General features: G+C 44.9%; 1 protein-coding gene and 3 non-coding genes across 4 annotated transcripts in view; 3 read left to right on the forward strand and 1 right to left on the reverse strand.

Annotated features, from left to right (window-relative positions):
• Positions 1-16295, reverse strand: part of znf385c (zinc finger protein 385C) — a 17660-nt gene extending 1365 nt beyond the window's left edge. The window contains exons 1-8 of the mRNA XM_019895917.1: positions 16178-16295; positions 13538-13662; positions 10201-10311; positions 6044-6242; positions 2232-2588; positions 1957-2144; positions 889-984; positions 643-732 (exon numbers count right to left, since the gene is read on the reverse strand). Coding sequence (XP_019751476.1) covers positions 643-732; positions 889-984; positions 1957-2144; positions 2232-2588; positions 6044-6242; positions 10201-10311; positions 13538-13662; positions 16178-16295 — 1284 coding nt within the window. The remainder of the gene's footprint in view (positions 1-642; positions 733-888; positions 985-1956; positions 2145-2231; positions 2589-6043; positions 6243-10200; positions 10312-13537; positions 13663-16177) is intronic.
• trnat-cgu (transfer RNA threonine (anticodon CGU)) lies at positions 6990-7061 on the forward strand. Its single transcript has one exon. It is a non-coding gene; the product is annotated as a tRNA-Thr (tRNA).
• trnat-cgu (transfer RNA threonine (anticodon CGU)) lies at positions 7282-7353 on the forward strand. Its single transcript has one exon. It is a non-coding gene; the product is annotated as a tRNA-Thr (tRNA).
• trnat-ugu (transfer RNA threonine (anticodon UGU)) lies at positions 7598-7669 on the forward strand. The gene has a single exon. It is a non-coding gene; the product is annotated as a tRNA-Thr (tRNA).
• Positions 16296-17336: the final 1041 nt, after the last annotated feature.

The raw sequence follows: 17336 nt of genomic DNA on the forward strand, positions 1-17336 counted from the left end.
CACACACACACACACACACACACACACACGTAATCGGAGTGTTCAATGCATTGACACTCATCATCAGAGGAAGTGTTGAAACATCCACTCACATACCGCATGCATGTATGTTATCTTCATTCAGTCCAAATACGAATGGCCTCTTCAAGTCAATGCTGTCATTGTTGAAGGCACAAAGGTGTCATTCAATGGATGGCATGCTTGTTTTCATGACATGGTGTTTAGCTCACGATGGATAAAAACGGGGTCGTTTGGCTCTATGATGACAGTATTTCGAAGCCTGTCAGCTAATAGCAAACAATCAAAACACCTCTTATCATTGCACTTGGGAAAGGTAAATGTCCAAATGTTAAAATGTGGTGCTTCTTCTGGATCACCAGGAGACAGTAAAGTCCATTCATACATCGAAGCTGCAGTATTAATCATTTTTCACAGAATTTTAACAATTCTGTCTGGGATTAGATGTTGTTAAAACATCAGTCGATTAAAGGTTTTAAACTACCATATTTGCCCGCATTATTTTCTAGCTTCTTGCATTTTCCATGCAGGAACGGTATTGACTTAGTCCGCCAAGTATCACAGAGCAAAGTGAGTTTTTCAGTTTCCCGCTGTGGATCCCAAGGGAGCCCCCGGCCCACTGACCTGCGAGGAGAGCGTGGTGAGGCTGTAGTGGCCCAAAGCTTTCTTCATGGCCGACACAGCCGTGCCCGCACAGCCGCTCCATCGCATGCTCTGTGGGGGCACTCGGGTCAGTACAGTGGGCTACAATTCGTACATTTCTATCCTTCTTTAATTCCGTATTCCCTCCTTCCTTAAATAATTTTAAATGTGTATACCTACTTTTGTAATCACACATGCACGCACGCACGCAGGGTCTGTGATGCTCACCGCTAAGCTGGTCTGCTGGCTCTTGCTGTGTGGGGTAAATTTGGGCTTGGGTGGTTTTCCTGCCATTCGATCCTTGTGCCGTCTGCTGTTCATGTGCTGAGAAAAAAAGAAAAAAAAAAAACGATCATCAGCATCTGTTCCCCTAACATCACCTTCTTCAATTTCTTCCAGATGGAAGCTCAATACTGTTTGACAATATTGTGCAACGGTATATTATATTTGCTATTTTAATGACTTTTTATTGGTAATATTTTCAATATACTCCTCTGTATGATACACATGCACAACTCAGTCACTGTGTTGACATGAATTGAAGAAGCGACAGTTCCAGCATGCTTGCATTAAATGAGAAGGCGCGAGTGCGACGGCAATGATGCTCACTCGTATCATATGCGCATCATTTTGTGCACAAAATGACAGTGCTGTAGCCGAAATGAAGGTACCGGCTGGTCTCATTTAGTCGAAATGCACACATCACACGTGTGTCCCGGCGTGTCACATGGCACTGCTACAAATTGCTTTACAAACAAATAGGACACACAGTTGTGTTGTCATTATTCTGCCTGAGGCATCATCATTGTCATGATGATGATGATGATGATGATGATGAAGGGTCCAGAGGTGAGCTAATTATAGACCACTGTTTGTACAGAAGCAGACACATTTGCCCGAGTCCTTTATTATTTCAGTGGTTCGGGTTTCAAATTAGGCTTTCGAACAAGATTTAGCATTTCAAAACAAGGTTCAACTCAGGGCTAGGGTTTCAAATTTGGGTTAAAACCTGGATTAGCATTTCAAAGCAAGAATGGGATTTCATCAGTAGGTTTTCAAGATTTAAATTAGAGGTTTCAAGCCTGTTTTCAGGTTCCAAACAAAGCCTAGGGTTTCAAAATAGAGTTTGGGTTTCAAACCTCTGTTGGGATTTAGCAGTGCTACAGGAACTCAATCTATTTTTTTAGCTTCCAGTATGTAGTCACGTGATGACAACTTTTCACATCCCGCGCTGAGAACACTTATGTTGGACACTCACATGTTAATCTTGCTTTGGCTAATGCGTTTGTGTCTCACCTGGGTGAGTTGCGTCTCGGAGTTGACAAAGATCTCGCACAGTTCGCATTGGAAGCTCTTGCTGGACACGCTCAGGCTGCCTTTGCTAGCCAGCCTCTTGCTCTTATAGCTGGCGCGAGCCGCCGCCATCCTGCCGCGCCGGCGGGGCAGCACGGTCTGACCCTCCAGCATCATCTTGTGCTTCGTACCTGACGGGCAAAACATGGACACAAACAGATTGCTTGAACGACAATAACGGTAGAGAAAATGTTACTATCATGAGTTCAAGTCCGTACCGCTGTTGTGGGCTTCCAGCTGTGAGCTGGAGTTCATCGTCACTTTGCAGACGGGACAGTGGAGATGCGCTTTGCTCTTCTTGGCATCCTCATCTGTCTGTGGCTCTCCATCAGCGCTGGATGTGTCTGCCCGGCCGCTCAAGCCGGCCTCCGCAGCGTCGGCAGCATCCGTTGCCTCTGGGCCACCAGAGTCGGAAGCCCCCTCAGAGAGCTGCGAGGATGGCGAGACCTGCACAGGGGAGAGCGCCGCCAGCTCACCGGCCGACACATCCGACACAGGCGTCAGCATGGCCGAGCTCCTGGGACTTTCCGCAATTTTGATGTCCAGGGATGATGGTTCCAGGTCCGAATGAAGACCTGCAGGAACATATCAAGAAATGGAGCATTAGCATTGACGACACACAAGACTTTGATAAGACCACGACTTGAATTTTGAGTATGACGAAAAAAACTAACAAAAAAAACACTCATCAAATTGTGCTATGATGACACACACACACACACAAAAATCACAATTTGGCATTTGGACGATTAGAAATTGTTAAAATTTGTGAAGAACGGTACACCTCTTGGACAAGAAAAATATGTCTTTGAAGGACGGCTGAGAATGGGCAACGGAACTCTAAAATGGCCATGTCAAACTAAAATGGAAGACTTTCTGTCTCGTTTTGGGCATGGCCCCCTGAGACTTTTTTTTTATAGCTCAACTCATAATTGATATGCCCACCAAAGTTCAGGTACGTCAGTGAAAGTGGCAGCGGGAGCACAGAGTTCAAGGGTCCGAACGTCTATATTCCAGCAGTCCACTCTGAGTGTCGGTATAGAACATATCAATTGCATCCCTGGCTGATATGTCACTGGAGTTCCATTACACATCTCTCCTTGATCCCCCCCGGGGCCTTGCACACTTCACCCAGCACGAAAGAGTCTGACTTCTACCGAATACCTTCATTTCATTTGTTGCACTTCCTCCTTTCCCGCCATTGATTTTTCCCTTCTCTAACCCTGAGTAAATTCATCACTGGAGATAAGCGGTGTAACCGCCACAGAAAATGAACCTACAGAGGAGCGAGATTACAACATAATGAGAGTGCACCCCCCCAGGGAGGATTCGAGCTTCTCTGTGGGATTGCAAGCCTCCTGAGTAGTAGTGATAGCGATCCATGGATCAAGCAAATGGGACTCTTAAGTTCTTAAGGAACTTAATTTCTCAGAGAAAGTTGTAAAGTTTTCCGGTATTGGATGAAGAAGAAAAGGCATTTCTAAATTGGAAACATTTTGAAACATATCTGGACTAAAGATAGAGATTTGACTGGATTTATTGGATTGACTGACGAACGATTATCGAGTTGTGTCAAACAGTCTTAAGTCGATTCCTGACCAAGATTTGGAACGGTTGAGACGAAGTGACTTGATGGCGCTCTGATTGGAAATCATTGCGCCCAAAAACTGATCTTAAGTGCTTCATAGGATGATGGTGTGGGCTGCCAACAAAATCTCCGAACAAAGTATTAGTGGCGTGATGTACTCTGACGCGGTGAGAAGGTAAAAGCACCTCTGTGGTTTGGCAGATGTCCTTTCAACTCAAATCTTAAGTCTCGTTAAGGATGCAGAGGACTGTTTTACTCGCCATTGTGGGAGTTACGTGATTGACAGTCTCCTGACTGATGAAACTTGGTATCAATGAACGGCGGCAGACATGCTCAGCCCCAAGTGAAAAATCCGTGGGAAGTGTTGATGCTGCTAAATAAACAGAATCTTTTATGAGTGCCAGCGTGTCCCAGGGCTTGGCAATGGGTCGCAGACACGGCGGCCAGATTGGCAAACTGTCAGCGCCAAGAGCGGACGATTGGCAAGCGCCGGCGGGGACTCGGAAGAATGTGACCGCTCGCCACTCGTTTATGGATCTTCGGATCAATGTTGCACAGGCTCCATTCCTTTTGTTCTCGAAACCGACACAACAATGAATCCACACTTGAACAGTTCAATTAAAAGAAACACAGTTTTATAGTTAAAACCCGGCGGATTGATCCGGCTGATGTCGAGCATCATTACGTACACGAGAGTTAGTGATCCGAGGAGTTGACGAGAGGCTTACGATGAAATCATCATTAGCGCGGACTTCCCGCCACGAGTCAATCGAAGATGACTGTGATTGATGCTTGTCATCATCGCCGTCTCCGGGGGGGGGAAACGCCTCCTTCACGCCCTCCTCCCGGCCGACGCTCACTCGCCTGCCAACACTTTGTCGTTTTTGATGTCTCCTCTTGAAAGGTGACATGAAGATTTGAATCACACGAGCGCATGTCAGTCTCCATCAATAGATTTGAGACTTTGATGACTGGTTCATTCGACCCGTGACAAGCAACATTAAATCCGGACCGAGAACCGAGTCGTAATATCCTCACCTAAAAATATATATTTTTCCCAAAGTATTTAGACTTAGAAAACATTTCGACATGTATTTTATTTTTTACAAGATAAATGTGTGTTTCACCAAAATAATTTTAATTTTGGCCAGAATCTCAGCAGTGCCTGTTTTTTTTTTTCTTTTCAAATTTGTGAGAATTCAACAGCTAATTTCCTTTGAAATTGCTGTGACAGACAAGCTGAAAAACAGCAACACCGGAGGAGGTTTTTGCCTGCCAACATTTAACAGGGAAGAGAAATTAAGTGATTCATGTGGACACAGCGTCCAAATGCGAAAAAAGCTCAGTCTGTCAGCAATTAGCAGGTAACGTCACTTGGATGATGAGGCGGCCGATGATGTCCGTGAATTGGAGCTGTTGAGAGGAGCAGGTGTGTTATTGGCTCCTGGTGTTCATCACAGGCTGGCAAAATGGCGATGGCTGCCTGGCAGTGGCTCGCGCGGCCGCACTTCAATTTCACGTCGGGCCAATCACGCAATTATCGTCTTCATAAGAGCATAACGAGCAGCTTATCGACTTCCTCTCTGGCGCTTTGCTACTCCATCATCTGCATCTTTTAATTCAGCCTTTATTTGTTTTTCCCAGTGCGCCCAAAATATTAACTTCAGTGTTATCTTGTTCACCTTGTCCTTCCTCAAGGAGACTTCTGTCTGCTCTTTTACCTTCATATCATTTCCTCTCTGATGTTCCCACTTGATCGGAGAGAACCAGCAGAGCAATTCATTCAGGCCCGATTAGATTTTGAGGGTAACATTTGTGAGATGAGTTTGAAATATGAATGTGTCTGCGCATAATTGATGGCCATTCAAATGCATTGTGGGGTATTTCTATTTTTTTTTGTTTGTTTTGCTAACCCCCAAAATAAAAATAAATGCTGATAAATATTTTCCATGAACAAAAATGTTTTAAAACTGACAATTTTGGGGGAAAAAAAATCTGTAAATATGTAAATCCATAAGTATGGAACAGTGAATATGTGGGGGAGGGTCAACTGTTCAAACTATTGATTAACGCAGTGCCGTATATATTAATATTCATCAACTGTAATCCAATTATTTACAGCCACCGACATATATTTTTGTCTAGCATGTTTTTTTTTTTTTTTTAGCAAGTAGGCATGGAAGAGGGTCTCGTCTTGCTTGTCTGTGACATTTTGTTTTGTAATCCACTGTAATGATAAACAGATCCCTGTAGATGGAGGTGTTGCCCGCTTTGGATTTTGGGATCAGCACAGCTTTTGAGTAGAAGCTAAAAATAAGGCAGTGATTGTTGCTGAGTGTAATGACATGTTGGAATTTCAACAAGTTTAAGGATCTCTCACTCGTATCAAGCATGTGTATGTGTGTACATACGTCTCCCTCACTCCAGACGCTTCTTACATACTTGTTCCCTCCTCTGAGCTGGGGTCCACGACATTGGACGGCGCCACAACCTCCGACATCTTAGTCCTGTCCCGCTTTCTATCCCGCTCCCTCCCGCCGGACGACGCCTCGCCAGCCCGCCGCTGCCTGTTCTTCTGTGCTTCGATGGCTTTCAGCTTGCGTGTGTGCTTGTGGCCTTTGTAGTGAGCCTCCGCCTGGTTCTGCAGCACAGCCAGAGAGAGGAAGAGAGAAAAACGGCTAGTCAGACAAGAGAATTTTAATCGATGTAATATCTTTGCGGAAAAAAAATAAAAAGAAAGAGGCCTGGACGTGTGGGCCAGAATGTGCATTGTGAGCGGCGGTCTGTTCCTGCCTGATAACGGCGGCGGGCACGCCGGGAGGCCAGAGGTATAATTGCATGTGAAATACGCAACAAGAGCACACATCTATCGCCTATCAATGTGCACAGTGAGAGGGCCGCCTCTCAATGCCAGACTCACGCACATTGTCATGCCACACACACACCCACACCCGCACACACGCACAAACACACAAACACAGAACAACACTTTGACTGCTCACAGCTTAATCGGAGAGCAAAGCAGAGTCCAATCAGAAGAAATCAATAAGAAATTACTATGTGGAAGCTGAAAAAAAAAAACTACCATGAGGACCAGTGCATTGTGGGAATAAACACACTACAGTATGAAGTAAACAAGGTCATATGGGATTTTTGACTTAAGTTTTAAAATGTGTTTTTTAAAATATATACATTCTTATTTAATTGTATTTTCTAAAATTACTGTTGCTTGGCATGCATCATTAAAATTATTTTATTTGTAACTTTTTTATTGAGGGCTAATTCTTTTCTTTTCAATTTTGTTTTTGTTTGAGCCCTGGGCTCATTACTCCCCCGTGTCTTGTCAGCATATCTGTGAAATCTCAACAAACCTCAGGCACTTGTGACAGGTGCGGTGGCCAAGTGGTAAGGCGTCGGTCTCGTAAACCGAAAATCATGGGTTCAATCCCCATCTGTACCTTTTTTTGGGGGGTGGGTGCTGATTGACATCAATAGTGTTGTGGAATTCAATTTTGTTTTTGTTTGAGCCTCATCATGACCTGCCAGACTGCAACAAATCTCATTTTTTAGTCACAGGCGCAGAAGCCAAGTCATACAGACATTGGTCTCATGACCTCCAAAATCAAGGTGTCTAGTCAAGATATTCGTTAAATCTCAACAAACCTCAGGTACTTTTGACAGGTGCAGTGGCCAAGTGGTAAGGCATTGGTCTCGTAAACCAAAGATCATGGGTTCAACCCCCATCTGTACCTTTGAACCACATGCAATTCAACTATGCTTCTTTGTCCGTTCAATTGCAAGACTTAAACAAGTTTTTTTTTTTTTGTTGTTTTTTTTGGGCGCAGGTGCAGCGGTTTCTCAGTATCATGTCGGTCAAGTAAACCGATGACCATCAGTTAAACCCCTACCTATCCCTTTGAATGACTGGGATCAATTTGCAAGCTGATCATGTCAGGAAAGACTTCAAAAAAATCTCATTCTAAGGTACACTAGCCTGGTGCAGTGGCCAAGTGGTAAGGCGTTGGTCTTGTAAACCAAAGATCATGGGTTCAACCCCCATCTGCACCTTTAAACATGTGGGATAATTTAGAGCTCAGTGGATTTGTGTCTGTTTGAGTCTCTAAGGCATTGATCTTGTTAAATCGAAAAAATATGACTTTTAACCCACTTGTGCTCTTTGAAAAATTTGCAAGCCAAAAGCTGATTTCTGTTTTCAAGCGACGTAATGGGAGACGTCAGTGTATTTTGATTGCTTAGAGCAGGAGCAGTTGAGACATTGTAAGGTGTCGCTCTCGTAAAGTGAAGCACATGGGTTTACACTTCAGCCTGACGTCGGGCATTACCTCAGAAAAATTCAAGTGCTGCAGACGGATGGGTGCAGTGACCTAGTGGCAAGGTTGTTTGAGCCTCTAAGGCATTGATCTTGTCGAATCAAAAAAAATATGACTTTTAACCCACTTGTGCGCTTTGAAAAATTTGCAAGCCAAAAGCTGATTTCTGTTTTCAAGCGACGTAATGGGAGACGTCAGTGTATTTTGATTGCTTAGAGCAGGAGCAGTTGAGACATAGTAAGGTGTCGCTCTCGTAAATTGAAGCACATGGGTTTACCCTTCAGCCTGATGTCGGGCATTACCTCAGAAAAATTCAAGTTCTGCAGACGGATGGGTGCAGTGACCTAGTGGCAAGGTGTTGGTCTTGTAAAGCAAAGATCACGAGTTCAACCCCCATCAGTGGCATTGACACAATTACAGTTGATCTGTGATGCTCCATTTTTCGACATGTTGGAAAAATTTAGAATTCAAACATCCATATTTTAAAGCCTCATCAAAATGACCAGAACCAATCTCAGTTGCTTCGGTGTCTTTTTGAGTGTTTTTGTGTGCGCCCAGAGGAAAATCTTGAGAGAGGCACAACGGCCGAGGCATCAGTTAATTAGCAAAAGATCATCAATTGGAGCCCCATATGGGCCTTTGAATCATTTGGAATTTCAACGGAAACATCAGCAGCAGCAGCAGCAAGAGCAGCAGTGCTTGTAGGATGTAATAACGCGTATGGTTTGCATGATGAAGAGGCCTATAAATAAAGTGGCTGTCATGGCCGAGCATGCTGTGACTAATGTGCTGTGAAAAGGCTTCAAACATTGCTGTGATGCGAGCAATTCTGCCGCCAGCTGAGTCTCCACGTAACCGGTGACACTCCCCCCCTCTGTAAACACTGCCTCTGATTGTCTCCAGCCAAAACACGAAACAGTGCTACCTTGGCTTGATTTCACCAGCCCCGTGCATTTTTATTTTGATGGCCACTCTTTGTTGCTAAAAATAACCGCAGCCTGATTATGTCCTCAAGCAAAAACAAACGCAATGCAAGTTGATGTATGTTAAAAAGCCTGAGAAGAGCATTACATTGTGCGGGAAAGATTAATGGCATAATCATAAGCTTATAAAGTCACTTCTTCGGAGCGTTGCATTGTGCGGGAAAGATTAAATGGCATAATCATAAGCTTATAAAGTCACTTCTTCAGCTTTGGACAACTGTCATATGATGCTCATGGTTCCTCAAGTGAGCAAAACATGTCATCCTAGCCGTTCCTGATGTACTGTAAGTATCCGTTTCTTTATATTTTCGTTTTGTGCTAGTTTTCCTTTCTGAGATGACCTAGAAGTACTTGGAGAAAAGGTTGCGTAAATTCTGAAAATGCGTCGGTAAGGAGCCTCGATGCAACCTTGAACTCACCTTTAGTATGCAGCAGGTTACTCTTGATTGTTCTTTAAGAAAGGAAAGGGGATACATAATTGCAGATTGTCGCGATAACAAGAAATGGCTTTCTACACCTGAAAGATAAATAGAGTGAGGCTCCGCAGTGTGGTGAGAGTAACTTGAATGAAGGCCCAATCAAAAGGAACGGCTCTCTGGTCTCACCACTTGGCCATTGCGCGAATACAACAAAATGTTCTCGCTGAAATTGCAATAAGGTAAATATTTACAACTGGAATAGATTTTCTCCGCTGTTTACGTACATCTATTTGCGGTGTGCATCTGTAAAGGCCCGGAACTGCTGTCCAACAGACTTTACACACCTCAACTACACGCAATCAGCATTAAACTACTAAAGTGTCTTCTTCAAGGGCCTGTGGGAGATTTGGGAGTTGAAACAGCAGAAAATGTTGCCCCTTCTTCCTCTTTCTGAAGATTTTATCACTGATGTCTGCCAGTTTGTTGATGTGCATATGCATGAGACGACCTGAGACATGTGACTCACTCCGTGTGTGTGCGTGTGGGTGTGTGTGTGTGTGCGTGTGTGTGTGTGAACGCTTCCTGCTGAGCCTGCTGATTGTTTCTGCTCGTGGCTGATAAACGGAGGCTCTGCCTGCTGTCTAATCCCTTGTGCCAAAACAACACAAAAACCAAGGTCTGATAAAACACACGTACAGAGTTTCTATATTTACAAGAAGCCACAGTGCCGGTTGCGGACGGCTCGGAGGCAGAAAAACAAACAAGTGTGGCTCCCTGAGGCAAGGGGGTTCAGCTATTGCGTGTTAAATGTTCATTTGTTCTCGCTGTCCCACTGCAAACGCAACTGAAATGAAATGTGTCCATACCGTGGAGTTAAAGCGCAGGTGGCAAATGTTGCAGGAGATGATTTGCTTCTTCTTGAGGGGCTGCGGGACGCCAAAAGTGTGATTGATCACCGCCTTTTGCACAGGGTCCATCTGAAAGAGAAGCCGATCGAATCAGGGTATATTTCCATATAATTCCATCCATCCATTTTCCGATCCCCTTTATCCTCACAAGGGTTGACTTTACTAGAGCATCATGCAACCGTTTCTCGCAGGAGAGATCTGTTGAAGTGTGAAATGATGATGGAATTTTTAAAATTTGAAATTCCAACGCACAAATTCAGGTTTTGCTTTTCCAGCGGCACTACCAGGATTTGTGCCTTTCTACTTGTCCACCGCACCGCACCGGGACTACTGTATTTTTTCATTACTGTCACCGCACGGTGAAAGTGACTTTCTTCTTCCACATTCCAAGGTTCAAAAGCTCGGGCAGCTTGTGGCTCCATATTTGTTTTAGGAATGTTCCCATTGTGTGTCCGCAGACATCCTGAGCCCACTCTGCTCTAAATGCCTCTTTTGTCTTCTCCATCCCACCCACCACAGACAGACCTTTGCGTCCTGCCCAGCCTGCTCTGTGATGAGGTTTCAGAAGGGAGGGATGATAGGGAGGGTGTTTGGCTATAGAGACAGGTGCATCTGTCTCTCCTCGCCTTCCCTCTTTCCCCTTTGCGAACCTCCAGGACAACATGTTCCTCATCACGGAAGAGAAAAGCAGCTGAATGGAGAATGTGATTGATGCCACAGCGGCAGGGACCACCACACCGCCATCAAGGAGATTCGTCATGGGACTGAGGTGACGCCCGCTTCGGTGCTATTTGCACAATTTGGCCATTTGGGTTTGATAAAGTCAAAGCGGTCCTTCGGCTCAGTGAACAGGCGCAATGTTTCCAGACAAGTGTTTCATTTTATTTGCACATTGAAAAAATAAAGGATACAATTTCAGTTCTAAGATCACCACAAATGACATTGCAGTTTTTGTAGCAGTTTCACAGTAACACAATTGCAAAAAAGACACCAGATACTAGCTCAGAAGGCGGAAAATTTGCAGTAGACTTCCATTCAAAATTTTTAACGCTAATGTTTCTTTAGGAAGCTGGAAATGAAATCAAGTTATTCAACTTTAGGTTCATTTGTCTCCAGGTACAGACAACGGTTGAATATGTGCTCCTCACTAGACCGACATCATCCCACTTGTCGACCTTGCCAGACAAGAATTTTTTTTTTCTACTTCTGGATCACTCTTCTTTGCATTTGAGACTATTTGGGTCCTCACACTGTCTCCTGAGACAAAACAGCCCTGCCTCTGACGCTGAACACAGAAGACCATCATGTTTTCCATGGCGACCAATTCTCCGTAACGTTACGTGGGCGACGCCGGAGAGCCCAAAGCACTGAAAGGGGTGGGCAGCGGTCAGCAAAACAACAGAGCTGGACACTTTTCACGCATGCATTTCTGTGGCTCATCCACACACACACACACACACACACAAGCACGCACGCACGCACACATTGCGTAGTCTGCCTTGCTTTTTGGGGCTGCGAGGGTGCAAAGAGGTTTGTTTCATTTAGCTGCAGATGGATGCTCAGAGAGTGAACACATACATATCCATAAACACAGGGCACACCTGGACACTATGCCAACTTTAAACTTGAATTATTCATAACCAGAGCACTCAGAGAGTGCAGACCTCCATCAAGGCTTTGTCACCTGTGAAATCATTCGGTCCGCGTGAACCATCGTGGAGCTTACTGGCTAAAATGACATCAACCCTCCACCCCTTTCGACTGGAAATAGTTTCATGTAAAAAGATATATATATTTGGGGGGGGATGAGTGTGTTCTTGTGTGAAGATTTATATGAAATAATAACTATAGCATTGGAAAGCCCTCACAAGGGCCTTTAATTTGACATGAGTCGATTATTTTTGTCGGCCACTGATTTTTGACCTGGTTTGGTGCTGGTACCGACTTGGACCTACTACTAGTCAAACAACAAAAAAACCATCATTGTTGGACTTAAATGTAAGGTGGAAATTTTTAGAAATTCATCCATCCGTCCATTTTCTGAACTACTTTTTTTCAAAGCAAAATAAATTCAGTTCATGCGCTACGACACAAAATAAATACAGCGTTGGACGACAGTTGACAGTGACTTTAAGTTGACGTACGAGACAATGTGAGTTTGTCGCCACGAAAAACAACAGGACCTACTCCTGTTGGAACAGAAATGAAATGGCAATCAAAGAGTTGCGTGACTTCACTCACCGTGTTGAAGTTTGGGAAGAGGCTGAGCGGCGAGGAGCCGTTGAGCCGGAAGGGCAGCAGGTGCTTGAGGTCCAGCTTGTCTCCTGAGACAAAACAGCCCTGCCTCTGACGCTGAACACAGAAGACCATCATGTTTTCCATGGCGACCAATTCTCCGTAACGTTACGTGGGCGACGCCGGAGAGCCCAAAGCACTGAAAGGGGTGGGCAGCGGTCAGCAAAACAACAGAGCTGGACACTTTTCACGCATGCATTTCTGTGGCTCATCCACACACACACACACACACACACAAGCACGCACGCACGCACACATTGCGTAGTCTGCCTTGCTTTTTGGGGCTGCGAGGGTGCAAAGAGGTTTGTTTCATTTAGCTGCAGATGGATGCTCAGAGAGTGAACACATACATATCCATAAACACAGGGCACACCTGGACACTATGCCAACTTTAAACTTGAATTATTCATAACCAGAGCACTCAGAGAGTGCAGACCTCCATCAAGGCTTTGTCACCTGTGAAATCATTCGGTCCGCGTGAACCATCGTGGAGCTTACTGGCTAAAATGACATTAACCCTCCACCCCTTTCGACTGGAAATAGTTTCATGTAAAAAGATATATATTTTGGGGGGGATGAGTGTGTTCTTGTGTGAAGATTTATATGAAATAATAACTATAGCATTGGAAAGCCCTCACAAGGGCCTTTAATTTGACATGAGTCGATTATTTTTGTCGGCCACTGATTTTTGACCTGGACCTTGGACGTACTACTAGTCAAACAACAAAAAAAAACATCATCATTGCTGGACTTAAATGTAAGGTGGAAATTTTTAGAAATTCATCCATCCGTCCATTTTCTGAACTACTTTTTTTCAAAGCAAAATAAAGTCAGTTCATGCGCTTTGACACAAAATAAATACAGCGTTGGACGACACTTGACAGTGACTTTAAGTTGACGTACGAGACAATGTGAGTTTGTCGCCACGAAAAACAACAGGACCTACTCCTGTTGGAACAGAAATGAAATGGCAATCAAAGAGTTGCGTGACTTCACTCACCGTGTTGAAGTTTGGGAAGAGGCTGAGCGGCGAGGAGCCGTTGAGCCGGAAGGGCAGCAGGTGCTTGAGGTCCAGCTGCGGCTGCACGGGCCGGCCGCGCACCGCGGGAAGCGCGGAGGTACGGGCTGAAGGGGAGATATCGGATTTCAAATGGAGCTGGGATGAAGAGATTTGTAATTTTCCGCTTGGTCGCGTTTCAATGCGCCGGTGCGCCGTAGCGGCGCGCAGGCATTTACACGAGCGGCAGGATCAATCATCGGAGTCAGCCCCGGGTCAAAGGAAAAGGAGGTTTGCATCGCTCAGTGATAACTTACAGCACAGACAAAAAAAAAGCAATCAGTGACCTCACAATAAGAGGCGAAGGCGGGTCAAAGTGCACCATTACAGGTACGAGGGAAAAATCTGATAAAAGAATTCAACATTTTTATTGCATATTTACGCACATTGAAGTCTCTGTGTTGTGCTTTATTGCGTACTTTTTACGAGCGGCTGCTGACGGGTGCGTCTTGAACCCCCCCTGGAGACCAATAACGTTTCTTGAATGGAATTTAAGGTGAACGTGTTCGCAGCCACAATAACTCAATGAGATGGCGGCAGGACACAAATGCACTTTTTTTTCCCTACTTCTTCTGATAAATGGAGGACACACTGAGGGGGAAAAAAAAGAGCCCTGGAAGAAATGTTTAGTGAACTATGGAAACCAAACACCCAACACAAGTCAATAAATTCAAAAACTTTCATGCCGTTTCTTTTTTATATTATCAGAATTTTCAGTGTCACTTTAATATTTTAGCTGTTTCCACCGGGGGTTTTTGTGGCCTGGCAGACATGATGGAAATCCCTACCGGTGCTTGTCTGACACCTGCAGACAATCTACAAAAGTGTCTCCCAAGATCAGAGCAAAAAGATTTTATGTTCCTGTCATAAATGCAAGGAAACACCTGTTTGTTTTATTCCTGCAGCAAGACAACTCGGAACAGAGAGCAGAAAAATAATCTCGGGCAATGAACCACATTCTGCTTCAAAACCCCCAACCAAACTCTGAGTTTGGAGACGACCGCTGATCAACTGAGCCATGCCGCTTTGAATATGGTACCTCGTGGAGAATCCACTTGACGGTTTTTATAGAGTGCTGCACCCAGCAGCTCTCATGAACTTGGAGGGAAGGCAGTTATCAGCCGATAAAGCTCAGCGACTCCCCAGGCAGCTTATTAAATCAGCACCTGACGCGCGCGCATTTGTGTGTCTCGAGAAGGGGATGACACACGGCAAACATTTGCCCAACGGAGAGTTTCCGCCCATTTCTGTGTGTGCGTGCCGGCTTATTGCAGCCTGCAGCCATGGACAACCTCCTTCTTTCATGACGCGACATCGTCTGTTCATTCCACGCCATGTTTGTGTTTGTCCAAAATCTACCCGAAGTCCAGGCCGCAAAGCAAAATGTCCGACTTATTCTTCTTCTTGGTCATGGCCATGCCAAGCGCTGGTGAGTCACTGTTTGGTTACACAACAGCCAGCGTCATGCCGCATCTGTTGGATGTGTGTGTGTGTGTGTGGGGGGGGGGGGGCTGTCTGTGATTCATTGTCATACATGTGCGTGGGACAGAATCATGTATTCCAATGGGCGATGGACACAACTATTACCAGTTGACATCATGAGAAAATTACAACACCTTGAGAAAATGACCTCATGAGAAATTGACGCCATGAGAACATGAGAACATAAGATTATGAGAGAATGACGAACAGAAGGAGGAAGTTTTAGCCAGGCCGGAACATAATGAACACAATTACACGGCACCATGAAAAAGCTCCAAGAGAAGGAGGAACAATGATGGCCGCTAAAGTGCACGCTTGACAGCATCAGTGCTTTTGTCCAGTCCAAATACATAAGTCCAAAATATAAAAAATAAAACAGCCTTTCAGCTTCTTTTAGCCATTTACGTTAACAAAGTGAGATCTGCTCTTTCGGCAAATGACAAACTGTCTGAGTTATGAAAAGGACGTGAGCATTTCATTTGACTGCGAGGGAGCCACAAAGTGACTGTTAACGGCAAACAACGGCGCACGCCGAGACGTCGGGTCACCCTGGGAGCCATTTTAGATGGACGACATTAGCCCCGCCGTCACTTTTAATTAACGACAGATGCTTTCCGCCCCCCCATTCTCCGCTCACATAGTAACTGGCGGACCTCAAGGTTGGATGTGAGCGAGGTGATAACGAGGCAGGAAGCTCACGCTGATAACTGGCACGATGAGAGCTACATGTGCAGGTGTGTGTGTGTGTGTGAGTGTGTGAGTGTGTGATCATCACGCACGCACAATTACAGTCTGCTTTAGCTTTTAAATGTGTTTGTATTCAAAGTAGGTGCTGTGCTGGGGGAGCTGGGACCGTGTCACTGGATACCAGACTGAATCTCAGCAATGATTGTAATCATCTTGAGAGTCGACTGGAAAGGGCCCAAGTTCTTCCCCTCCTATCTTCTCATACGTATGATTTCTTGATGTCATGTTCTCACGATGTCATGTTCTCATGAGATCATGTTTTCATGATGTCATGCTCTTATGGCGTTATGTTCTCTTCGTCTCATGACCTCATGTGCTCATAATGTCAAGTCCTCATGATGTCACGGTTCTCACACTTCTCATAATATCTGTACGAGGTCACGATTGCATGAGTGCGGTTCTCCATCACGGTGCATGGTAACGCTGACTTGTACGAGGTCACGATTGCATGAGTGTGCGTGCGGTTCTCCATCACGGTGCATGGTAACGCTGACTTTGTTGCGCCTGTGGTCGGCGCGGTAACAGAATCTCCTTCCACAGCGCGGAGTCGATATAAATAATGAGTTTTGTCAGGCGAGCAGCGATTCGCCACTGAAGCCAACCTGAGCGCAAGCGCTCGGCCCATCTGTCAAGCTGAGACAATAAGCTCCGAGCCATCCGCAAACAAATTGCTCCACTTCCCCCGCCGTGAAGCCCCGCCAGGCGACTTGGCTGCGGGCGGTAAACTCCTGATGTTACACGGGGATACAAACCAGATGGGACATTCCAACACAACAACGGGCAGCTAGTGATTGTGAAAGTGAAGGAACTTCCGAATTTTGCCTTCGCGCTGGAGGCCTGCTGTCCACAACAAAACGGATACTTCTAATTTACTCCGAAATAAAAAGAGTCTCAGTCCACAGGAAGGAAACATTCACAGGCTGTCAAGGGCAAGACGTAGCAACACTGGAAAAAACAAAATGCCATATTAACCAATCAGAAGAGAGAAGAATGACATTTCTGGAAAAGGCACTCCAATTTGGATTAAGCAATTCAATTAAAGAAAAAAACATTAAAAATGTAATATTCAAATGGATCTTTTTTAAATGACTAATGTTAAAAAATAGGAAAAACAACATTTGATAGGATAATAAATGATACTCTATGAAATGCCATAATTCCACCAGAACTGAAGACATTTTCCCACCTGTGCCGCAATCTCAAGCGCTGTCACACAAACACACGTCATCATGATCCAAACATCACACGCATGGGGATAATGGAGCAAACCGGCATGACAGACTTCATCGAGAAACGTTAATAATTGGGTGAGATGAGGGAAATTGTGACAACCGTTTCCGAAGTGACTGTTTAAATCAAGCTCAGTATCATCTTCATTAGCATAAATGGCAACACCAAACCATCTTCATCTCAGCTCATGTTGTACTACACAAAATATTTCATCAGTAAGATTGACCGGAGCCCTACTGAGGCTCATTTTCTCTGCAAATTGAGTAAATTGAGATGTTGTAGC

This window comes from Hippocampus comes, unplaced genomic scaffold, assembly GCF_001891065.2.
Source record: "Hippocampus comes isolate QL1 unplaced genomic scaffold, H_comes_QL1_v1.1 scaffold10, whole genome shotgun sequence".
NCBI lineage: Eukaryota > Metazoa > Chordata > Actinopteri > Syngnathiformes > Syngnathidae > Hippocampus > Hippocampus comes.